Source organism: Tachypleus tridentatus, chromosome 1 (genome assembly GCF_004210375.1).
Source record: "Tachypleus tridentatus isolate NWPU-2018 chromosome 1, ASM421037v1, whole genome shotgun sequence".
Taxonomy (NCBI): domain Eukaryota; kingdom Metazoa; phylum Arthropoda; class Merostomata; order Xiphosura; family Limulidae; genus Tachypleus; species Tachypleus tridentatus.
Window position 1 is genome coordinate 24,502,152 of NC_134825.1, and position 26,890 is coordinate 24,529,041.

At 33.2% G+C, this 26,890-nt stretch overlaps 1 protein-coding gene across 1 annotated transcript in view; it reads right to left on the bottom strand.

Moving 5' to 3' along the window:
- Nucleotides 1-5,352: 5,352 nt before the first annotated feature.
- LOC143244596 (voltage-gated delayed rectifier potassium channel KCNH8-like) overlaps nucleotides 5,353-26,890 on the bottom strand; it is a 99,570-nt gene continuing 78,032 nt past the window's right edge. Inside the window, exons 9-14 of the mRNA XM_076489572.1 lie at nucleotides 26,241-26,440; nucleotides 24,766-25,015; nucleotides 20,166-20,386; nucleotides 17,349-17,497; nucleotides 13,507-13,634; nucleotides 5,353-11,510 (exon numbers count right to left, since the gene is read on the bottom strand). Coding sequence (XP_076345687.1) covers nucleotides 10,783-11,510; nucleotides 13,507-13,634; nucleotides 17,349-17,497; nucleotides 20,166-20,386; nucleotides 24,766-25,015; nucleotides 26,241-26,440 — 1,676 coding nt within the window. The 3' untranslated portion in view covers nucleotides 5,353-10,782. The remainder of the gene's footprint in view (nucleotides 11,511-13,506; nucleotides 13,635-17,348; nucleotides 17,498-20,165; nucleotides 20,387-24,765; nucleotides 25,016-26,240; nucleotides 26,441-26,890) is intronic.

Genomic DNA, 26,890 nt, shown 5'->3' on the forward strand with positions numbered 1-26,890 from the left:
TACTCGATCTACAGATTGAAATTTGAAGCCTGACTTCCACTGAACAAAACCTTTGTATTGGTTAAAGAGTTAAACACTGTACTGTGGATAATAATAATCACATAGCGACCTTTGACATGTATCCTGTTGTCATACAAAATACCATGATCTTTAAAATTTCTAAGCTAACTTGAGAGCCCGTGATCTTTAGAATGATCAAATCTAAAGATTCTTAATGTGTGGTAATTTAACATAATGTCGACTCTATGTTGACACTCTCGAAACGTGTTGTTTGGCATCCCAAAGTACATTTACTGACAGATGATAACCCCAAAAAATATGCATCTTGCAACCAGTAATATGTGGCATCCCGAAGTACTTCTAGTAACAAGTGAAAACCTCATAGGATATGCCTCTTCTAACCAGTAATACATGGCATCCCGATGCAGTTCTAACAACAAATAAAACCTCTGAGGATACACCTCTTCCAGCTAGTGATACATGGCATCCCGATGCAGTTCTAACAACAAATAAAACCTCTAAGGATACGCCTCTTCCAGCCAGTAATACATGGCATTCCGATGCAGTTCTAATAACAAATAAAACCTCTAAGGATACGCCTCTTCTAACCAGTAATACATGGCATCCCGATGCAGTTCTAACAACAAATAAAACCTCTAAGGATACGCCTCTTCTAACCAGTAATACATGGCATCCAGATGCAGTTCTAACAACAAATAAAACCTCTAAGGATACGCCTCTTCTAACCAGTAATACATGGCATCCAGATGCAGTTCTAACAACAAATAAAACCTCTAAGGATACGCCTCTTCCAGCCAGTAATACATGGCATCCCGATGAAGTTCTAATAACAAATAAAACCTCTAAGGATACGCCTCTTCTAACCAGTAATACATGGCATCCCGATGCAGTTCTAACAACAAATAAAACCTCTAAGGATACGCCTCTTCCAGCCAGTAATACAAAACAGAAACCAATCTTAATTGTTATGGGAAGAACCTCCCTTCCTAAAGTGACGAACCTTAGAGTATAAAAGAATACAATAAGCTTAACAGTTATGGAAACGCTTTATGGAAAACACAATCAATTACAAATTCTTATTCAACACCTTATTTCCCATTTATATACCACAATAACATAATTAATAACTACAATATCATTTCTACAGCTCACTCTGAAGATATATCAATATTTTAAATAATATTTGATTTCAACACATAATTTTATTATAAGTTTGTGTTTTGTGTTTTTCTTATAGCAAAGCCACATCGGGCTATCTGCTGAGCCCACCGAGGCGAATCGAACCCCTATTTTAGCATTGTAAATCCGTTGACTTACCACTGTACTAACGGGGGGCTTTATTATGAAATAATTCCAACATGATAAAGTTGTTTGATCTAATCATATCTTACGCAACCAAATAACTATTAAACATTTCTCGGCTCAGGTACTTGAAAATGGATAAACATAAGAAATCTTCATTATTCATTTTGGTACAAAATTTTAAATTGCAGTACAATTTGTAAGTTGATATGGAATCGTTTCAGTTACAAACTTTGACAAACCATTGTTCTAAATCATTGTTTTATCTCTAACTAACAGTCTATCCTGCTAGTGACATATAAATGGTGCTTTTACGACCCTCTTCTGTAAAATTCCTTATCTGGAAATACTTTTTTAAGTTAGCTTCAACGTTTTCATATCTTACACACTCTATTCTCCTTTAGACATGTTTTCTATGGCTGCCAAGGACACGAAGAAGCTGAATTGTCTTCACCTCACCATTTACTCTGCTTCGCATGTTACAAAACTATAACACTGTTTATAGACCCCTATACGCTGTCTTCACGGGTATCGGCCCAAATATTCTAAAGAAACTATAGATATTATTTTTTTCAACGCCCTCCAAGGACAAGCTTGAGAGCTTATCAAATTAAAATTTGAGGTTAACTTATTGGACAGACGATTGATGTAGTTACGGTACATTTAATCGCCACTTCAGACATATGAATTCTTTCAGATTTAATAACTCCAAAACCCTGATTTTGATACCCTTAGTAGACACCTTGTAGTTTTGCACTTAAAAACAACCAAGTCAAAGCCAATATTAATTTTCCCGAAAGGAAGTCACCTGTTTTAACAACTCACAAGTAGTGTGTTGTTTTGGCATTAACCCAGTATACATGAACACCAGTGGCACAGCAATATGTCTGCGGACTCACACCGCTAAAAACCGGGTTTCGATACCCGTGGTGAGCAGAGCACGTGTAACCCATTGTGTAGCTTTGCGCTTAATTACAAATACCTCAGTAGACATTAAAATGACGTGGCATAAGAGACGCTTAACGCTACAATTTTTATATCGTGGCGCCAGTAAAACGTGCCTTTGCGAGAGAAGAATTATAAGTATCGTTCTTGCTGAGTTACAGCCACATGTTCCATTATTCAAGATATTTACCCGTCTACCTGTCTTCTTTCTTCACAAGCATATGTTCACTGTTTACACTGTTACATTAAGCTAGCCCACCAACCCTAACTTTCTGGATGTTCCTTCTAGTATCTTGCAGAGTTTAAGCCACACTAAGTTCACGCCATAATCTTAACAGAAGATGGTCTAAGTCGATAATTGGTGTGGTTCTTAATACAGAACTACTTAATTTATTATTAATATGGTGTGACTGTTTTTAAGAGAATGCGGAATCAGATTAAGTGGATCTGTTAAACGTGAAAACATAAACTACTCTGGCTAATTTCGTTATTATTTTATACCAAGCGATGCTTGGATGATATAAAATCTCTCATATAATAATTAATTCCTCGCTTATATGATTATAAAACTAATGATCATGCGAACAAAAGTGAAACTTGATGTAACAGTTGACCTCGAACTTTTACACGTCGCATAAACTATGATGTTTGTAGCTTTCTATTAAAATATTATTAATTTTTCTTTCTTCATATGTTTCCTTTGATTCCCTTGAAGTTAATTGGGTTTGAAACAGCTTTTCTAAGTTGTAGCGGCATTACATGGTTCCTTGCATTATTGTTCACCATAGTAACTGCATAAAGCGTCGTATTCAGTACAGTCAATTTTTTACTGTTTTTTTACTTACAGAACAAGTATATAATACTATGATTATTCCCAACTATAAAAAACGATCTCAAGTGTAATAATATTTAACTTGCTTCACGTCAAATCAGCGTTAACGAATGAATCCCTGACTGAAACTGTCAGGTTGTCTTCAGTTTGAAAGTGTTTTGAGTGTTCATTCAGAGCCAGCAAAAACCTTAAGATAGTCTGGCGAATCCTGGCAGAATCAGGACTGTAAAAAAGCTGAAGGATTTAATCTTTTTTTTTTTCAGCTTCGTATTCTCAAGATTTTCTCAAAATAATCTAACTTCCGAGAAAGTCCATTTGGGCTCCAAGTTTAAAAAAACAAAACAACTGCAAATAAAGATATGTATAAGAGTAAATAAAGATTAGAAAATTAGTTCCATGAGTATAAAAGTAAATAAAGATTAGAAAGTTACTTCTATTTATAAAAGAGTAAATAAAGATTAGAAAGTTACTTCCATGAGTATAAAAGTAAATAAAGATTAGAAAGTTACTTCCATGAGTATAAAAGTAAATAAAGATTAGAAAGTTACTTCCATGAGTAATAAAGAGTAAATAAAGATTAGAAAGTTACTTCCATTTATAAAAGAGTAAATAAAGATTAGAAAGTTACTTCCATGAGTATAAAAGTAAATAAAGATTAGAAAGTTACTTCCATGAGTATAAAAGTAAATAAAGATTAGAAAGTTACTTCCATGAGTAATAAAGAGTAAATAAAGATTAGAAAGTTACTTCCATTTATAAAAGAGTAAATAAAGATTAGAAAGTTACTTCCATGAGTATAAAAGTAAATAAAGATTAGAAAGTTACTTCCATTTATAAAAGAGTAAATAAAGATTAGAAAGTTACTTCCATTTATAAAAGAGTAAATAAAGATTAGAAAGTTACTTCCATTTATAAAAGAGTAAATAAAGATTAGAAAGTTACTTCCATGAGTATAAAAGAGTAAATAAAGATTAGAAAGTTACTTCTATTTATAAAAGAGTAAATAAAGATTAGAAAGTTACTTCCATGAGTATAAAAGTAAATAAAGATTAGAAAGTTACTTCCATTTATAAAAGAGTAAATAAAGATTAGAAAGTTACTTCCATTTATAAAAGAGTAAATAAAGATTAGAAAGTTACTTCCATTTATAAAAGAGTAAATAAAGATTAGAAAGTTACTTCCATTTATAAAAGAGTAAATAAAGATTAGAAAGTTACTTCCATGAGTATAAAAGAGTAAATAAAGATTAGAAAGTTACTTCTATTTATAAAAGAGTAAATAAAGATTAGAAAGTTACTCCATTTATAAAAGAGTAAATAAAGATTAGAAAGTTACTTGCATATGTACAAGAGTAAATAAAGATTTAAAAAGTTTGTTCCACGTGTGCCTGAGTAGATAAAGATAAGAAAACTATCTTCTTGTGTACAAAAGTAAATTAAGCTAAGAATGTTGCTTTTATGTGATGTGCACAAGAGTAAATAAAGATTAGAAAGTTGTTTGCATGTGTGCGGTAGTAAATAGAGGTTAAAAATTACTTTTATATGTACGAGACTAAATTTATGAGAATTGAAGGTTTACGCCTGGTAATGCACAAGTTATAAAAATAAAGTTAAAAATAATAAAACCTCATCACCTTCTGTGATTCTAATTATCCCTGAACAGGATATTGGAAGAGCATTGTTCTATTGGTAAAACATTAGAAAACACTTGGTAAAATAAATGTGGTTTTAAAACAAAAGGAACTAACCGTAAGAAAATATCTAAAGAACTGTATAACTATATTTTATTTTCTTAAAAAAACTTAAGCTGACAAGATTCAAATTTATCAGGAGCTAAACGAAACTGGTTGTAAGCAACATATATAAATAGGTGCTATTTTAGGCATGATTGGTGGGTTGTTGTTTTTGCTGTTAAAAGAATTCATCATTTCATTCACGTGAAACACTAGTGCTGATTCATCTGTTCCATTAGCCTAAAAGTTTCTGTTATCGAACGTCTTATGTCTGAAGTTGACATACTTATGGCAGGAACATTGTACAATAAAAATGTATTTTAAGATTGTTGAAAGCAATTAATACATTTATACCCTTTCTTATTTGCAATCTCAATCACTTATAAAATCGTAAAACATTCTGAACACAATAAAACAGTTTACAACAGTGTATTAAATAATGTGATTAAGTTACTAATATTTCATACATTGAACCAGACATTAAAGTATTAAAATATTTTGTAAACACATAAATCCTTTTTGTTATCCAAACCCTATTATTTGAGTCACCACGCTTATTGTTCACACAATGGTAATAATCGTATTAAAAAATAACGTAAAAATGTAAGTAATTCGTTATTCTTTTTGTTAATACTTTATAATTCATCGTGTCAAACGTTTGCTTATTTTTTACTATATATTTTTGTCTGGTATACGTTTGAATAATTGAATTGCACGAAATTCACCTATCAAGTCTCATTTTAAGTGAATTCCTCGCGGGTACATGTACAACTTTTAGAAGATTTGCTGTATTATACTCTATCTATGAATTTCTCATCCTCACTAAAGCGTGAATTTAATGAAGAAAGAGTGAGTAGAGGCCTAATCCGTTCCTTGCTTCGCTACTTCCGCTACAGTAAATAGTTCCGCTGAAATAACAGCTCATAATTACCGTTTGAAAAGTGCAATGAATGAACAAAGTAGGCCTCATATATCTGGTTAACTTTAAAGTACTATGTATCTACATATTCCAAAGTAGGCCTCATATATCCGGTTAACTTTAAAGTACTATTTATCTACATATTCCAAAGTAGGCCTCATATATCCGGTTAACTTTAAAGTACTATTTATCTACATATTCCAAAGTAGGCCTCATATATCCGGTTAACTTTAAAGTACTATTTATCTACATATTCCAAAAACAAATTCGTAGCTAGAAGACATCGAGTGGCTTTGATTTCCTTAACGATATTTTATTTTCTCAAAATTACTACACTGAACTAGCTACATTTATTAGACGTCTTTATACTATTCAAGACACATAAATGACCTCATATCACATAAACCTCCCTAGACTGATTAAAAGTGTATCTAATGATTAATGACAGAGATATGCTTCTGGTATTATTATACATACATATATGTTTGTATGGAAGTATGTCCTATGAAGAATATAATTTACGGGAAAATGTTTGAGCTTTAAGTATTACATAATGATAACTGACGCCATCTAGTTACAAGAATAATATACAGGAGAAAGGATCTCCTAAATTTAAACAGTCACCCGGGGATTAGCTAGGAAAATCCACTTAGGAGATCCTTTCTCCTGTGGAGACAGTGACAGACATATTTAAGTCTTAAGCGAGTTTACTTTATTCATCTTTATAAACATAAGCTAGTCCAGAGAAGATTTCTGATGACTTGATAAGGATTTTAAAGAAAGTATCAATTCATATATAATGAACTTTGTGAATAAATATATATTTTTAATGATATACAAGGAATATTCTGACTGGTCATTCTCGTAACGTTCTAAGGATATTGTACAGACTCTGGAAATCACATGTTTATTCTATATGTATATGTATATATATATGTAATGGTTGACAAGTCATTTGCATTGAGGATTATTAATTAATTTCGAAACTTTCAACCATGAGATTTATTTACATGAACCGACATTCGAAGAACTTAACAGAAATATTCTTTAAGTTTCCCATTCCCACAACCGTCGAATTTCTCATAAAAGAATCTCTCACTTTCTTACATCAGATAATTACTAAAAAGCATTTGACATTTATATTTCTTACAAGAAGCGACTTTCGAAATCCTTATAGAAAAGTTTTTACACTAGTTTCTTATAGAAATACTTTATGTTACAGGATTCCTTTCAAACAGGCTCAACTGAGTAACATACGCTAATATCAAGCGTAGAGACAAAAATATGAGACGACACTAACGTTGTTTTTTTTTACACTAAAATCCAGATTTTCAAATCAGTGAAAACTCAAAATTAACACCAGTTTGACCCCAATGTGATTATTGACCTGTAAAGAAATCTGGAACACAAATATTACAAAAATGAAAAAATGTTCGGTAAAATGTAATTTTCTTTTCTTAGATCCTTTGCATGTACCTCATCGGTATTTGAACACGAGACTTAAAGTCTTGGAAATTATACACTAAATATCAAAATTTTTCTTCATTTTTCAATTTCGCGCAAAGCTACACGAGGGCTATGTGCGCTAGCCATCCCTAGTTTAGCAGTGTAATACTAGAAGGTAGGCAACTAGCCCTCATCACCCACCACTAACTCTTGGGTTATTCTTTTACCAACGAATGGTGAGATTTACCGCCACATTATAACGCCCCCGGGCCCGGCATGGCCAGGTGGATTAAGGCGTTCGACTCATAAACCGAGGGTCGCCGGTTGGAATCCCCGTCACACCAAACATGCTCGCCTTTTTAGCCATGGAGACGTTATAACGTTACTGTCAATCTCACTCTTCGATGGTAAAAGAGTAGCCCAAGAGTTGGCGGGAAGGCGGTGACGACTAGCTGCCTTCCCTCTAGTCTTACACTGCTAAATTAGGGATGGCTAGCGCAGATAGCCCTCGTGTAGGACGGCTAGCGCAGATAGCCCTTGTGTAGCTTTGCGCGAAATTACAAAAATATATAACGCCCCTGCAGCTGAAAGGCGACACACATTTTGATGTAATAGAGATTCGAACCTTTGCTCCTCAGCTTACAAGTCAAGCGCCGTTACCAACTGACTACACCAAACATCGAAACATGATATATTCAATTAAAGTTATATTTCAGTGTATTATGTTTCTGTAATTATGTGTTTAATTCTGCCCTTGTAGCACCGCAACATTGACAGGTTCTTAAAACTAATATCCAAAATAAGATTAAAGCCACGGTTACTGATAAAAAAAACATGAAAACACTCATATTTAAATAATTAATTAACACAAAAATTTAACTATACGACTTATTTTTAAAAATCCAGCTGATATACATGGAGTATCAGCACATAAAGATACTAGTAAATAATTATCCAGCTACTTAATATTTTAGGTTCAAATTAATTTATCTACCTTACACCATAACCATTATTTCATATTATTCCTTAACCGTTAAACAGCGGGATTGTTGAAGAAAGTGTCATCAGTTGATGATAACCGCCATTTAAGAGTTAAGTCTCAACTTAATCTCAGACCATACTGCTATGAACATTTAGTTTGCAAATTTGTAGCTCCGTATTTTCTTCCCGAACTGTCATGATTCGCAATTCCCTTCAGCGTGGACAAGGTAAGATGGAAACGTAAGACCATAAAGTTTAGTTTTAACTAAGTAGTTTTCATTATACAACAATTAAAATATATATAATGGTTGATTTGATATAGTATACTTTATAAAGGATAAAGTGTCACATGATTCAATAATGACAAAGACACACACATATGTATGTAAGAGTGGATCTTATAACTGTACATGACAAGAGAGTGCCACTTTCATAACTATACGGAGTAACTGTCGTGTGCTTCGTTAAGAACAGAAATAAAAACGAACATATTTTATAAATTGGTTATCTATGTATACTAGATGGGTGTTTTTTCATGGCTATTTACCTTATATCGTAAGGTTAAAATATGGCCAGAAGTTGCTGTAGAAATTGACAAAGAAAGAGAGAGAAGCGACAAGAAAGGTTTGGGTTAATTGAAGAAGAAATCTCAATGCTCATGTGCTCCATCAAAATAACGTAGTTTACTTTCCCTGTTTTAATTATAAAGACTAATAATTTCCACTTAGATAAAATATTCTTTCAAAATTCTTGCAAAGCTACACGAGGGCTATCTGCGCTAGCCGTCCCAAATTTAGCAATGTAAGACTAGAGGGAAGACAGCTAGTCATCACCACCCGTCGTCAACTCTTGGGCTAGTCCGTTACCAACGAATAGTGTGATTAACCATTACCTTATAACATCCCCACTACTGAAAGGATGACAGTGTTTGGTGGTACGGAGATTCGAACATGCGACCTGAAAATTACGAGCCGTGTATCCTAACCGCCATGCCAGACCTCGTAGAAACTGAGACTGAAATCTAAAATTTCTCATAATTATATTGTTACAATAACACTTGTGAGTAACGGATCAAAATATTTTCCACATCAAATTGGAATACATTTATTAACATCTAATAATTCTTCAGTAAAAGTGATATATTCTTGCTTCTTTTGTTTCTCACACTTGTGTAGCCCATTTTAAAATAATTTTTCAAATAAAGCTAAATTTATTTTTGTAAGAACAAAATAATAAAATCATCCAAGATGAATATTTCCTTATAAAAAATACGACCTTAGTAAATTGTTTTTAACATAAAGTAAGGAAAAACTTTAATAGATAACATTATATTACACATTCTAAGGCTGTTTACCGACATCAGTAATTTTTACAATAAACATCGTTTCATTCTCAAATTTATTCGTATGCAAATAATTTTTGAAACGAATACAAATTTAAAATTGTTATGTTAAAGTTTCGAATTTTCTGTATTAAATATATATTTATATATAAAATAACTAAATTTGATAAGCTCTCTCCGATGGCGGTTCAAAGGCACCCTCGTGATTCACAGACGTCCAAATATGTACTGATCAAGCTCCATCATTGTTCCTAATTACTTCTAAATCTACCCCAAGTTTAGCCCTACTTGCCCCAAACTATAGGCGACGTTCAACAAATGAATACATTTACACAATGTGCATAAATATAGAATAACAAATACAGGAATCCAATAACCTGGCTAACATCGGAAGGTAGATTCTCCGACAACGAAAATATGGGAAAGTCTACTAGTTATAACCAGTCACATTATTAAAATTACTCAATAACAATTTTAAAGTGATGCAGGCATAAACATTATTATTATGAAAATAAATCATTTTAAGCTAGGTAAGATACAACATTTTATTTTCTACGTCAATAAGACTTCATTAAAGTCATAGAATGTTACGCAATAGAATATAAATTAGCGAATCGTAAAAGGATACTCAGTTTCTTAGAGTTTATTCTAATATTATAGATACGTCTTTGGTTAGTTAAACGGCATTTTTGTACAACAACTTCGGTATATTATATATTAACAAAAGAAATTCTCAAAGGAATCTTTGAGACTCGTACAAACAATAGATAGCTCTTGGTAACTCATGACGTACAACTACAACACCGATATTTCATCTCCTAATTGGCTATCTCAAACACGTGTCATGATTGTACATACAAATAGTTATTCAGATTTATCAGGAAATATGAAAGTGAAGTCATTTCACATTATTAAAACACCTATTTGGAGTTATCTGGAAGAGCAAAAAATTCTCTATTGGCACTGAAGTAAAATACTATGAAATATTTTATAAAAACAGCTAAATGCACATTGTTATGATATATAAAGCTAATTAACTCACGTGTTGCAAGCACTAAACGATAGCATTCACTCCCACTGTCTTCTTCAAACTTATTTAAGTTGAAATGATTTAAAACATTAAACATTATTTTAAGAAGTATGGTAAGAATAAATGTCGTCACCATTATTTGAGTTATAAAGACCTTATAGAATCACCATCTCATTTTTTTCTGAGGATATTGTGTTTATAAATAAGAGACCTCTCCCTCTCTGGTTTACTACTAACATTCAGTGGAAAGCTGTCTTTTTATAGAGACTGTCTTTTCATTTGCCTCTTCATTAGTTGGACTTTGGAATTGTCTTCTGGTTGAACATCCTGGAGAGTTTGGAGACAACAAAGAATCGGGTGTCTCGCTCTGTGGTGTATTCCATGATACGTTCAACCGGTAAGGTGAGTTAAGCTCTCGTGGAGAAGTGGCGCCGCCTAGCATGAACGAGTTTCTCAAAACACTATCATTTGATACACTTTCACAGTCATCCTTTCCTCCAGTAGCCACGTTTCCGACGATGAAACGGACTCGATCATCATTGGAAGAACATGATGAATAACTGGAATTGGGTGGTGGCGAACTGTAATCACCAACTTTTCCTAAGAAACAATGGAGTAGATACCGATCAGTTTGTGTCCCACACGTTTTCCTGTTACTCAAATTTTTGGATGTTTGTTGAGCGTCTACTGATGCTGACTGACTGACTACCGGCTGACTCAAACTACGAACTGGCGCGACACCGATGCTCATGTTTATAGGTATATCACAAGAATAAGACGAAAGGTGTCTCACTCCATCGAAAGAGCACAGTTGTCGCAACAACGAGATAGTAGTTCTTACTTCTTGACTTAAAGTAGTCACGTCACGTGTCAGTACAGACACCTGGTTGTCTAGCCTCTCAACACTGTTTCTGGTTGTTTCCACTTCATCTCGTAGCTCGAATAATTCCAAAGACCGCCCTAGTGGGAATGGAAATCAATTTGAGAGAAGCCATCATTTAAGTGTCATAACATTAGGCATCAAACGTAAAATAAATGTAGATGGTTGGTCAAAAGGAGCATTACTTGGAACGTTTCTTTAATCTATTTTTAGAAATATTACATCTCTATGTAGATATATATTTATATAACTGTTACAAACAATTCATCATTAGGTGTCATTTTGAAAAACTTCCAAGAAGTGTCATATTTGTTTGCTTGTTTTCTGAATTTCGAGCAAAGCTACACGAGGGCTATCTGCGCTAGCTGTCCCTAATTTAGCATTGTAAGACAACAGGAAGGCAGCCAGTCATAACTACTCACCGCCAGCTCTTGGTCTACTCTTTTACCAACGAATAGTGGGATTGACCATGCGTTTAAACGCCCACACGGCTGAAAGGGCGAGCATGTTTGGTGTGATGGGCATTCGAACCAGTGATCCTAAGATTATGACTCGCGTGCCTTAACCACCCCTAATGTAGCAGCGTAAGACTAGAGGGAAGACAGTCATCACCACCACCACCAACTGTTGGGCTACTCTTTTACCAACGAATAGTGGGATTGACCGTAACTATATAACGCCCCCACGGCTGAAAGGGCTAGCATGTTTGTTGCGACGGGGATTCAAACCCGCGAGCTTCAGATTACGACTCAAGTGCCTTAACCACCTGGCCGTGTCGATAAACAAACAAAAAACTCCATCTTTTCGGAAAAGAATATACCGTAATATACTAAAACATGAGCTCGATACTGACAGAAGTTCCATCAGAAAAGCCTCATTAACAAAATCAAACCCCACAGATAAAAAACACACAGGAATATTTCTTCGTATTTTTGATTGGTATTTCTCCAAACATTCCTGATTTTATGTAACAATTGTCACACATTTTTATATATATTAACTTTTATTTGCTCTATTCAGCCGTAAGTAAATAATATGCCATTTCCCACATTCATCAAAACGTCTGTTTTAAATTTTTCTTTCTTACATTCAAAGCAGTACTTTGTTATAAAATTACACTTATTTTCAGCAAGTCAGCTCATTACGATATTATTTGTTTGTTTGTTCTTAAACTTTTGTGCAAAGGGCTACTGTCAGCTCACAACTGTCCGTGATAGAAACCAATAAATGCTCGCTATATAACTTTGAAGAATTTTAAGAATTTCTAATAATAACAGTAGAATTGAAAAAAGAAACAGCTGATTTATCAGTATCGTGATAAATCTACCTCAGGCTAAAATGTTGTCCATGTTTCTTTGTTGACCAACCAACACATTACTGAAATGGAAACATATTTCAGCCTGGACAGCATCTTGACCAAATGACCAGATCGGAAACTTCAATACCACCTAGCTGGCCATAAAAAGAGAGCAACTAGTCAGAAATACATGATGTATTTGCGGTTATTTAATAGCTAGACTTACTTTCACGGCCCGGCATGGCCAGCTGAGTTAAGGCGCTCGACTCGTAATCTGAGGTTCGCGGGTTCGAATCCCGCTCACACCAAATTTGCTCGCCCTTTCAGCAGTGGGGGCGTCATAATGTTACGGTCAATCTCACTATACGTTGGTAAAAGAGTAGTCCAAGAGTTGTTAGTGTGTGGTAATGACTAGCTGGCTTTCTTTTAGTCTTACACTGCAAAAGTAGGGACGGCTAGCGGAGATAGCCCTCGTGTAGCTTTGCGCGAAATTAAAAAACAACAACAAACAAACTTACTTTCATGTCCACAATTCCTGCACAACTGATTGCGTAAAGCGTGTACAAGAAATATTACTTAACCTACAGATTCACAGTCCTGCACATTTACCATGACCTAGGTTACTTAAACCTGAAAATTAATAAAACGAATAGTTTCATACACGTTGTCAATGGTTGCAGAAAGCTACTTGCTTTCAGTTTGTAATTTTTTAATCTTTTCAAAGTTAATTTTTGTAAGTGTTTCAAATGATTAATCTTATGTTCTAGTTAATGTGGTACCAAGGTTTGGATGAGTGACTGCAGCTCGAAGCTTTTCATTCCGACAGGCTGAGCGCGTGAAGAATGGTCGACGAACGTGAGAAGTCGAATACTCACTAATCTTCGGTTTTTTATCAGAATTCTCATCTCTGGAAGATAAAAAAATAAAATATATTTTTATCATGAGTAATTTTAATCCAAACAAGAGCATGTGTCATTCAACCTAAGCACTTAAATAATGTTAATATTTTATCACTTTAATTACTCTGTCAGTGAGAAAAATATTTTAGGTAAATCTGCAATATCAAAATAAGTAACCGTAACTAAAACTACTTTAGAGATAAAATGATAGCAAATCATGATAACGAATGTTTTCTTCCCTGAATGAGGTGTTTCTCTTATAGCTTAAATTGTTCTATAGTTAGACTCACATCTATAAACGAACTACATATTAGAAAATAACTCAGTTTCTTTACAGTTCAGGCAACGTTCTGTCACCAGGTTTACCTGATATGATCAGGTGAGATACAAGATCTGTGACTAACTGAAATTAATTTAAAATAAAAGAATCATGTGAGTATGTATAACAATAACAATGTACAAAGATTGTCAAAAATATAATAACAAAGCTTTAAGAACAAAGCCTAAATGTGAAAATTTTATATATATAGTAAATGCAATAAACAAATTAATGAAACTTCAACATGTAACATATCAAAAACAGAATGAACTGATCAGACTCCAATCTGTAGTATATAAATAAAAACACGAACTGGTCAAATTTCAACCAGTAAGACATAAACGAAGAAATGAGTTGATCAAACTCCAACGAGTAAGACATGAACAAAGAAATGAGTGATCAAACTCCAACCAGTAAGTCATAAACGAAAAAATGAGTTGATCAAACTCCAGCCAATAAGACATAAACGAAGAAATGAGTTGATCAAACTCCAGCCAATAAGACATAAACGAAGAAATGAGTTGATCAAATTCCAGCCAGTAAGACATAAACAAAGAAATGAGTTGATCAAACTCCAGCCAGTAAGACATAAAGAAATGAGTTTATCTAACTCCAGCCAGTAAGACATAAACAAAGAAATTTGTTGATCAAACTCCAGCCAGTAAGACATAAACGAAGAAATGAGTTGTTCAAACTCCAGCCAGTAAGACATAAACGAAGAAATGAGTTGTTCAAACTCCAGCCAGTAAGACATAAACGAAGAAATGAGTTGATCAAACTCCAGGTGGTAAGACTTAAACGAAGAAATGAGTTGATCAAACTCCAACCAGTAAGACATAAACAAAGAAATGAGTTGATCAAACTCCAGCCAGTAAGACATAAAGAAATGAGTTTATCTAACTCCAGCCAGTAAGACATAAACAAAGAAATTTGTTGATCAAACTCCAGGTGGTAAGACTTAAACGAAGAAATGAGTTGATCAAACTCCAGCCAGTAAGACATAAAGAAATGAGTTGGTCAAACTCGAGCCAGTAAGATATAAACGAAGAAATGAGTTGTTCAAACTCCAGCCAGTAAGACATAAACGAAGAAATGAGTTGATCAAATTCCAGCCAGTAAGACATAAACGAAGAAATGAGTTGATCAAACTCCAGCCAGTAAGAAATAAACGAAGAAATGAGTTGACCAAATTCCAGCCAGTAAAACATAAACAAAGAAATGAGTTGATCAAACTCGAACCCGTAAGAAATAAGCAAAGACACGAATTACTTAAATTCCATCTTTTTAGACATAAACAAAAAACACAACAACAAATTGATCAAACTTCCACCTGTAATGTATAAACTACAAAACGAATTATCAAACTCTAATGTGCATGTTGTAAACAACGACACGAATTGTTGAACCTCCAGTCTATGCGGAACCAACATAAATTCAAGACATTTCGATCTCTATGTAATTTTGTAATTCGTTTCATAAATCTGTAGCGCAGACAAGATCTTTCCTCAAGTAAGAAAGGCTGTGTTAATGTTTTTAACACTGCTAACAGTTTTATTGTTCAATATATTTTTTATTCTGTCTGTATTGTTTACAGTTTTAATTTTTAGTCAAAAGCTCGTTTATACGACATATTGTTACGGCCCAAGAAATGTTTACTTACAATAGTTATTATCCTTATATCTCATAAGCATAAAAACAGTAATAGATTTGTTTCCTTGATAATTGTTTAAGGCAAGTATTGGAGCATTTATAACCAATAAGTTGATGATTATATTAAAGTCTAGAAGCAAATTATACGGATATAGCATTAATGGTTTTCTCAGTCACTGGAGTTAAACTTACCTTGAGTTAACAATTTAATTACCTAAATAAATATACATACATAATTCATATGGTATTCACAATTACATTGTTTTACTTTATAATTAACAATAGTAACTGCAGGTAATAGGAGAAACTTTGGCAAATGTGTCACAGAATAACAATGAAATTCTGACCGTCTGCGTTGAAGTAAAACACCAGAGTGGAAAATAATGTTTACCAAACAACACCTTTAGGGTCATTTGTTCACAGACGATTAAGACCGAGTCTCTCTAAATAGAAAGAGTTCTAAGTGACCGAAATGCAATCTGTATAAATTCTTAATAGATGATGCTGATGTCATTGAAAAAGATAACATGTTTGAGATTACTAGCAGCGTTTTCGTGCTAGACATGCTAGCTACCAGCAACTCTTCACCCATTGTCTCTTTTCAGCTCTAAGAAAACAAACAATCCAGGAGTTTGAGGGAGTGTGGTACTTTATAATTCATCAAGGCAACTAAACAAATATTTTTATGGTATATGTGAGTAAAATGGAGATTCAAGCACACTTTTATATGGCGTATATGAATAAAATGGAGATTCTAACAAACAGTCGTAAGGTATGTGTTAGTAAAATAGAGATTCTAACAAACAGTCGTAAGGTATGTGTTAGTAAAATAGAGTTTCTAACACACATTCATATGGTGTATGTGAGTAAAATAGAGATTCAAACACACATTCATATGGTGTATGTGAGTAAAATAGAGTTTCTAACACACATTTATATGGTATATGTGAGTAAAATAGATTTTCTAACACACATCTATATGGTGTATGTGAGTAATATAGAGTTTCTAACACACATTTATATGGTGTATGTGAGTAAAATAGAGTTTCTAACACACATTTATATGGTGTATGTGAGTAAAATAGAGTTTCTAACACACATTCATATGGTGTATGTGAGTAAAATAGAGATTCAAACACACATTCATATGGTGTATGTGAGTAAAATAGAGTTTCTAACACACATTCATATGGTGTATGTGAGTAAAATAGATTTTCTAACACACATCTATATGGTGTATGTGAGTAATATAGAGTTTCTAACACACATTTATATGGTGTATGTGAGTAAAATAGAGTTTCTAACACACATTTATATGGTGTATGTGAGTAAAATAGAGTTTCTAACACACATTTATATGGTATATGTGAGTAAAATAGATTTTCTAACACACATCTATATGGTGTATGTGAGTAATATAGAGTTTCTAACACACATTTATATGGTGTATGTGAGTAAAATAGAGTTTCTAACACACATTTATATGGTGTATGTGAGTAAAACAGAGTTTCTAACACACATTTATATGGTGTATGTGAGTAAAATAGAGTTTCTAACACACATTCATATGGTGTATGTGAGTAAAATAGAGTTTCTAACACACATTTATATGGTGTATGTGAATGGATTATGATCTCCACACATTCTTGACCCTCCCAGGTGTTCATTGTGATTCTGTGATTTGGAGGTGCTTCGTTTAGTTAAGGTGACAATATTTATGCAACAAAGCTGTCTTTGTCTGATTATAACTTACCCTATTCCTACAAAGCGACAAGCCCCTTTATTTGAAGATGCAACAGGTGACATCAACGGAGAAGCCTGCGTCGTGCCGTCACTATCATTGTCTTCGTCGTCCTCGGAAATCGACGGAAGTGTAAGAGAGTGAATTCCGTTATCATCTTGCTGTTTTAACAAAAGGTTTCAGTTTTGATTTCTTATCTTTCAAATCATAATACTTCTAAAAAGCAATAGATTACGCGACAGTTGGAGATGCACAGTAAATGTGAAGGATTTTTACACGTGTTCAACGTTCTATGCATAATTTAACTGAAACCGCTCAATATACGTAAATAATGCAATATACCTTTCTGCCGTTTGCTGATTCATTTTAGATGATTTAACTAAACTGTAAAACTTATAGATTAGGGCTGGAATATCCAATATAATACTTCTATTGTTATAGCTTTGTTAGTTAATATTTATCCAGCTTGTATGTTTAAAAATATCTGTTTAAGTTACACTGAAAACAAAAATCCACAAAAATGTACAAAACACACAAATATAATAAAAAATGACATGACACTAAAACAGCCTAAACTAATAGAGTGATATTTGTATGCCCTCCCAACCTTTTTACTATTTAAGGAGAAAACAATATATATTTTAAGTCACAGAATAGGGAAACTTGTCTCTGAAGTAGCTACAGAAAATGTATATGAAAATTTAATTAAAGTGTATTAATAACATTAGCAACCTAAGCCTATCAAGCTGTTTTGGTTCAAGTTATAATTACTGAGTTTAATTACATAATATTTCTAGTTTTATTTATGCAGTTCTGAATTAGGATGATATTTTTTTCGTTACTTTAGTTGATTATTGGAAAAAAAACATTTTCCTGTTACGATATTAATTATTACTTATCATGGCTGTATAACTGAAAATAACGGATTTTTATTTTTGTACTGTATTGAAAATACGTGTGTGGACGCACTTGTGATATAAACACAGTTGTCACAAAAATAAGTGATTACAATTAAACAATAGAATTTTTAATTTTACAAAATTGAAAACAAAGGTGTATAAAAGTGTATTTTGTATTTGATTTAAGTACAGCAGTACATAGTTTTCATGGTGAGAAAAGTTTTCAATGTTAATTTAATAATTTCCCTCTGTTCATCTAAATTGTTTGTTTATCGTGTGATCTTCTTAGTTACCGTATAAACCCATACATCCTTAATAATATTAATGCTCGGACATTGTGGAAACCAAGCTAGGCTGTGTTTCACCAACCTTATGTTTTCTTTCAATATCTATATGTCTGGGATCACTGCCTTTTTGGAAAATGAATCCCAAGGAATGGCGTGATTTATAAGAACCTGACAGTACCTATCAGCAGTCATGGTGACATCAATTTTTTGTATAAATTCCAACACTACTGGCAAGAATGTATCCTAATTTTTCTTTATTCTTCCAGCATACTTCACTGAATAAACTGTATGTTAACGGCTATAAACTACTCCTTTCTGCTATGAATTAAAGAATCATTGATTGTTGTCAAATAATTTGAATTTGGATCCATCTATGAAGAGCATCATTCTCCATCTTAAATCATTCTATAAACCTAATTCTCTGTTTTGATATGGTTATTTCCCCTACGCATTGGTTTTGAAATTTAAACACCCATGAGTGCTGTTTCATGCTGAGGTGTATCTTACCTTTCTGGAAGACATATATGGAAAATAATGTAGTGTTATCGAGTCAGTAGCATATCTTGAGTTACTTAATATCATTAAGAGCTGTATGACTTCCTGCACTTTTATAAGCATTACACTAGTGTGGCACTATTTGATTGGTTGGATGTCAACCAATCACAGTATAAACCATCAACACAGGCCTTTACTCTGGCACAGTTCATTTTAATACAACACAGAGTAAAATATTCCATAATATATTCATTTCAAACCCATTTTACGAAACAATCCATAATTGTTTCAAATACTGTTTATCTCGAAACTCAAATGTTATTATGTTTTAAGTCATGAAACTGATTCTGTAATTTTTCAGCACGTTAAAGCATTTTAAAAGTCCTAATTTTCCATCAAAATATACTGATATAACAGAATTTTATGTTGTTGGTTTTATGCAGATATGAACATTTAACAAAACAATTAATTAGAGATGAAAAGAATGTTCGCCATAAATACAAAGGGAAATCGTTCTTATTTGGAATGTTTGAAAAGGACACAAAAATATTATTTGAATATTATTTGAAGTAAGAGTTCGACGTTAAACGTTAATACACGAGAGTTAACTTTCCAGCCTTTTCACGCCCTATTAAAGTATAACAAATACAGAAAGTCAAGATACAATTCGAGTTCTTTGAAGTATTGTAGTAACCAACGGAATCTGCTAGCATCGTGTGATTTAGTGAAGCTAATTGAATGATTAATTACATACTTGATTTTTGTAGCTTTTTTATTTTTATTAATTACCTGAAAAGAGAAGACAATCACAAAACACAACCTGCAAAACACATACAATTTATACATATATCATATAGATAACATTTTAATAATAGTCTTTTAGTAAATCTAATGAAAATTTATACGTAGTTTTTTCATGTGAAATGGTGAGTGTGTTTTATGAAAATATCTTAACATTTCTAAATTAAAGAAACATATAATCTTGATATACAAAAAGTAAAGAAATTTACATAGACACGAATCACACATACATATAAAAAGTAAATTGCTTCTTCATTTATTAGTAGTTAAAATGTTCGTATTAAACACGTCATTAAATAAGTTTCAGTTAAAAAGATAAAGTTATATACGTGAAAGTCGTTTCATACCTCGTTTTCGTAACCTTCACGAAGATTGAAAGTCAAGTCGTGTAAAATTTCATGACAGAAACTTTCAGCAAATTCAGGATATAATCTGAGAACTTCCGCCAGACCAGGGATATAAATACATTTCAAATCGCAGTAGGTCAGGGCTTTGACATCACTACTGGATTTGATAACAGTTTCGTTTAGATTGGGGGTAATATCACACCCCACTACGTCCCCTTTTCCTGTGTTTCCCCCAAAAGAAATATAAAATAAATTCATAAGACATAGAACGTAAGTCAACTCATAATAATAATAATCACAAAACAACTTTTAATTATATACTTACTTGTGAGTGTGGTAGTAATTCATGTTATTGTGAATTAAGGTTTCAATTAACCTTTGATACGCTTCACAATGTCTTAGCAAATCTGCCATAATATAAACGTTTCAGTAATGTTAATTAAAGATTTTCAAATGCATTTCAGGGTTTGTGACGTTTTGTTCTTCCTTGTATCCAAATTAACCAACCAAAAGTAGTATTTATGACAAATTGTTAACATTCTAGTAGTAATACTTAAAGTTTTTACAGAGCGCTATTGTACTAGTGATATGAAACTAATTAAAGTTATAAAAAAACCTTGGATCTACATGTTTTTTTTTCTGACATCATAAATCAAACTAATCAACTTATTGTTCACAATAATGATATAAAATGTGATCCATGAACATATCATCCTAACCAATGAATCCGTGTAACACAGGTTCGGAATATTTTTATTTTCATACTTAATTTTGTGAGTCAAACTACACTGTCGTCATTCTCAGTAGTTTCAAGTGTTTTTGTTGGGTGTTTTTATCAAACTACACTGTCGTCATTCTCATTAGTTTCAAGTGTTTTTGTTGGGTGTTTTTATCAAACTACACTGTCGTCATTCTCAGTAGTTTCAAGTGTTTTGTTGGGTGTTTTAAATTCGTTTCTGCTAAACATCATATTTTATTTCCCAAAACAATATTGGATAAAACATGAATTACCTGAGATAAGTTTACTTTTAACTTCTTTTACACATGTAAGCTAGCAACGCAAGTAAGAACAACTGAAGAATGTTTTTGGTGGAAAATTCACATACCAACAGATTGATTCTTAAGGTGTGTAAAAATAGTAAAGATTTTCAACTTTCAATAGATGGTATTGTTCTTGGTACACTGTTAAGTCTGAGTGTTTTTACTGCCTAGTTCACTCTCTAAACAGTGTACGTTTTAAGTCTGAGTGTTTCTACTGCCTAGTTCACTCTCTAAACAGTGTACGTGTTAAGTCTGAGTGTTTATACTGCCCAATTCACTCTCTAAACAGTGTACGTGTTAAGTCTGAGTGTTTCTACTGCCTAGTTCACTCTCTAAACAGTGTACGTGTTAAGTCTGAGCGTTTCTACTGCCTAGTTCACTCTCTAAACAGTGTACGTGTTAAGTCTGAGTGTTTCTACTGCCTAGTTCACTCTCTAAACAGTGTACGTGTTAAGTCTGAGTGTTTCTACTGCCTAGTTCACCCTCTAAAGTTCTAAACAGTGTACGTGTTAAGTCTGAGTGTTTCTACTGCCTAGTTCACCCTCTAAAGTTCTAAACAGTGTACGTGTTAAGTCTGAGTGTTTGTATTTTCTAGTTCACTCGCTACTAGAATATTTAAAAATCAGTTTAGAAATTATTGTCATTACAAATTTAATAAAGTAAATAACATGTTGTTTTTTTTTACTGGAGAAAGGATTGATACTTTGAAACCTCTACTAAGTAAACAGTTTTGTTAAAAAAGCTTTTTACACTTCAGCTAGTTACTTTGAAATAAAACCTCGATTATGTAAGAGAATGTCCATACATTACATTGTATAACACTATTTGTTTTTACTATAAATTCATACTTTACTTGTAAACCCGTATATTTAACCTAATCACTACCAACTTTTTACTAGTGCACTAAATTCAGATGCTATTTGTTATTTTGAATTTCGCGCAAAGCTACTCGAGGGCTATCTGCGCTAGCCGTCCCTAATTTAGCAGTGTAAGACTAGAGGGAAGGCAGCTAGTCATCACCGCCCACCGCCAATTCTTGGGCTACTCTTTTTCCAACGAATAGTGGGATTCAGCGTCACATTATAACGCCCCCACGACTGAAAGGGCGAGTATGTTTGGCGCGAGAGGGATACGAACCCGCGACCCTCAGATTACGAGTCGCACGCTTTAACAAGCTTGGCCATGCCGGGCCGACTATATTCTGGTAACGCTTAATGCTCTGTATTTAGTACGATGTCACTAGAAGCTTATTGTTTTCTGAGAACAATATGTAAAAATCCATTTCCAATGGAAGATATTCGTACATTCAGATCATATTTAAAAGAGAGGTTGAGACTGAGGATTTAATATTCTAAATACAAATTCATCCATTTCACTTAATGGAATCAGAATACAAAGGAGAATGGGTCAGTTTGAGATACCGTGACTGTCACAAAATAGAACTACAAGTAAGTCGTAATTTATTCATGTGAGGCGTCCTTTAGCTGGAAATAATTCATAAATTTATAGATCACTGGCGTAAACCGCTTGCTTCTGTAATAATCACGACATAATCAAAAAGGATATCCTTTTAAGAAAGCGACACAAATCATGTGTACTTCCACGAGATATCCAGCAAACTGTCGCGTACCTCGAGCAGCTAGGAAATGAAACAGATTCAGGCTGTTCCATACAAAAAATATGTCTCAGTCAAGTTGCCAGACATTCAGCATATGGAGTATATTCGATCAAATTGTTGAACAAGCGCTATAAATTGTCGTTTTTTGCGCTATATGGATCATGGATATTCTGCAGAGAACAGTGGAGTACTTTGAACATTACATTCTTACAAACAAGCTTTTGGTGACGGGAACTAACTTACAAAGCTAGCGTAAAGATGCATCGTCGTCAAATATAACATGCTTAGACACGGCGACAAAAATTGTAAAGACATCGTAAGGTTTCAAAACCTTATAAATGAAACGTACACCGTAGTTCAACAATATTAAGCTAAAATTTATACAACCGCATGAATAGCCTTATAAGTGATTTTTCCTTCATAAAATCTTGGAGCATTTCTATGTAGTAAAACTATGTTTAATGTAGCCATTTAAAATTACATGCTGATTTTATCAATGCTAAAAAACTATTAGTTGTATGAAATCCCTTGAAAATAAAATTGAAAAACAAGTTTATGATGAATAATAAAAGTATATTAAGTAATAAAAATACCAAGAAGTGTTTATTCATCTCCCAGCGATTTTCCATATTTTAGGTTCGTATTTAAGAATGATAAATATTAATGTTTCACTTTTATTGCTGTTGTTAATAATTCCTTTACGTTCAAGTTAAATGTAAGTTTCAAATATTATAAATGGAAGAATTAGATTACCTGAAAGAGGTAACTTCGAATCAGGAAATTTCGTCTTTACAATTTTAATTTTTAACCTGTTCACTGCCGTAGACGAGATAACTCGTCCAAGCCGATTGGTAACACAGTGCGACGGACGAGTTAATTCGTTCTCAATACTATGTTCTCAATGTGTTTTTAAAGACATGCATTTGAGCTACTTACAAATTGTTTCACTTTCGATCCAAAATGGCGTCACGAAAAAGTTACAAAATGAAGAAGCATTAGAGTTGTATTTTGAACTTGGTTCGGAGTTGCCGTAGCAGCTGAAATACTTGGCAGTCAACAGGTTAAAGATAATGTTTCGAAGCACTCGCTAATTCTTTCGCTAAGTAATATGTAAACACGATCAATGCATGAAATCAGCCATAAGTTAAACACAGAGTTATGTAATAAAGATATACTACGGATGAGCTATAATGTGAATTTTAATAAGTAAAAATAGGCTTTCAACCACAATATTCCCTTTAAATAGTTACCATCATAAACGCCTTTGAAAGTCGGAGTGATCATTGCTTTTTCTCATTAATAATTAATACAGAAACCGACTTAGTAGTTTCGTAAAGCTGTATTATGGATACTGTTTTGATTATGTATGCATAATATTTTAAAATAAAGTTAAATTAAACTGTTAATACTGTGACAGTATTCAAGTGAATCATATTTTTTATTTGTGAATTAGGCTCGGCATGGCCAAGAGCGTTAAGGCGCTCGACTCGTAATCCGAGGGTCGCGGGTACTAATCCCGGTCGCACCAAACATGCTCGCCCTTTCAGCCGTGGGGTGTTATAATGTTACAGTCAATCCCACTATTCGTTGGTAAAAGAGTAACCCAAGAGTTGGCGGTGAGTGGTGATGACTAGCTGCCTTCCCTCTAGTCTTACACTGCTAAATTAGGGATGGCTAGCTCAGATAGCTCTCAAGTAGCTTTGCACGAAATGCAAAACAAACAAACAAACAAACTATTTGTGAATTATAATATAAAACGCATGAAGTGAATTTTCAATACTACATTAATATATTAAGATTAGCCTGCACAGGATAAGTTCCAGGACTTCATATATAATTTTATATAGGCTAAGAAGGCTAAGCACAAATCAGTGAGAAACCTTTAATCCAGTTCTCTAAGTAATTTCCAACTTCATTAGGATTAATAATAATATAACTTACCCAAAATAGCAACAACCATGCCATTCTGTAACACCTCCATGGAACCGTTGCACACAAAATAAATGTATACCAACGCGTCTTCTTTGTGCACTAAGTACTCTCCTGGTGCACAGAAATTACTTTTAATATGTCGAGACAACTGTTTCAAACAACCCTGAGGGGCCGTCTCAAATAAAGGTAAAGTAAGAATTTCCTTATTCAAATGCATGGAAACATCACCTCGAAGTTCATCCGGAAATTCCCGTAAAACCTGCACAAAATGTATCAAAGGTAAGTTTCGTTAAAAAGTTTAAAAACTGAAAAAAAAAAATCAGTGGAAGTGCTGATATGTCAAAGCCATCGTCTGCTCTTTGAGTTTCGACTTTATCACTGGGTTAAATCAAGAAACGCTGATATGTCAAAACTACTGTCGACTTTTTAAGTTTTGACTTTACCTAACTTTGGCGTACATGACTTAAAAAAATAGTCCTGATTCATACTTCATAAAGTATATCTATACTAATAATTATAGGTTTTACCCTGGTTAGATGAGTGCCGATAGAAAACGAATGAACGTTTATAACTAAATATAGTAAATTATCCCGCAATGAAGTGTTGGTTTGGAAAGTTATTTTAGTGACAACTTCTAGTAAGTAGCTGCGAGACGCCGTCATGTAACAAAATTAACTGAAAAGCGTAAAGACCGAGGAGTCACAATAGTAATAAAGTTAAAAACATAAATTGACATAAAATATTAACATCACATCCAGATGTCGTCTTTGTTTCGCTTCCCCCTTTCTCATCCGTCAATTTTATAACGCCCCATCGCACTTCAAGAGGAAACACAACGTTTCTGATTACCCCTGTTGGGGAGAGAGTTCTTGAGACTTCTCTCTCTCTAAACTAAGCCCCTGCTAAGTTCGTTTGCGTTCGCAGAAGAGCTTGTTATGTAATTAAAAATATAGTTCATTATTCGAAAATTATGTGAGCTTGAAAGTATGACTAGCCAATCATTATGATTTAATTTTATATGAAACATTTGCCAACACAGAGATAGAGTTATTACTCGTCTTCAAGTAAACACAGCGTTTATTTTCACTTAAAATATACTTTAAATCCACCAGACTCTATTTGCACCTAGAAGTAGTGAGACGTTTTACACTGACTGACTATCTTATCAGGAATCGTACGTACATTTACAGAACGAAGGCTCTATATGTGACAGTTTTTATGATACATAAATATAGGAAAGTTAATAAGTTAACATCAGTACCAGCCGTAATTTATTGAACAGATTATCCAGAGGCATCTGTCATTAGAGCCTATCAAAATTATTAGTTTTTAAAAAAATCGATTTGCAGCTGTGGAATAGATGAATTTCTGCTTATTATAAATTGTTTTACTTATTATTTAATTATGGATACATTAAATGTGTAAACTATCATTAGTGATTGCCCAATATTATAGTATGATTCGCTTAAAGAAAGGTTCTTTACTTCATTTGCATCAATTCCATGGTTTAGTGACCACGTGGTCTGGAAGTAGTCTAGCATCCTCTGTCGCAGTTGCTTGGATATTTGGTGTAAACGGAAAAAGTCCTTCAAATCTCTTAGTTTTGTTTGATATTGAGATCGCCGGGAGTACATGCGTTGAATAATAGCTGTGACGTTTCCAAAAACCACAGCATGCATTAAAGCTGTGAAAAAAATAACACAATATAAGAACATTTTTACACCTAGGATGCATGGTTTCACGTCTTGTTTCATATAGAATTGCTTATAAATATATACTACATGTATAAATACACAATACTCTTAAGCCTTTTAAGGCCTCGTAAAAGCCAGTTTCATCCTAAGGGTATCGTATTAAGCCATTAACGTATAATAACTTCAACCACGAAAAGCAGTGTATTATCAATGAATTAGTCGAATTTTATTTTTATGAAATTTGAAAACCAATGTATTATGGATGTGTAAACATCTGTAATTATTCTTTATGCTATTTCTATCAAGATTAACGACATAAAATAAACAGTGCAATGAGTATCAGTAAAATAATTATTCAACAGAAGATTTAGGCTACATAGTACTTACATCGTACTTACGACGTTTGGGTATTTATGGGTAGCAACACCAGACTGTAGCGA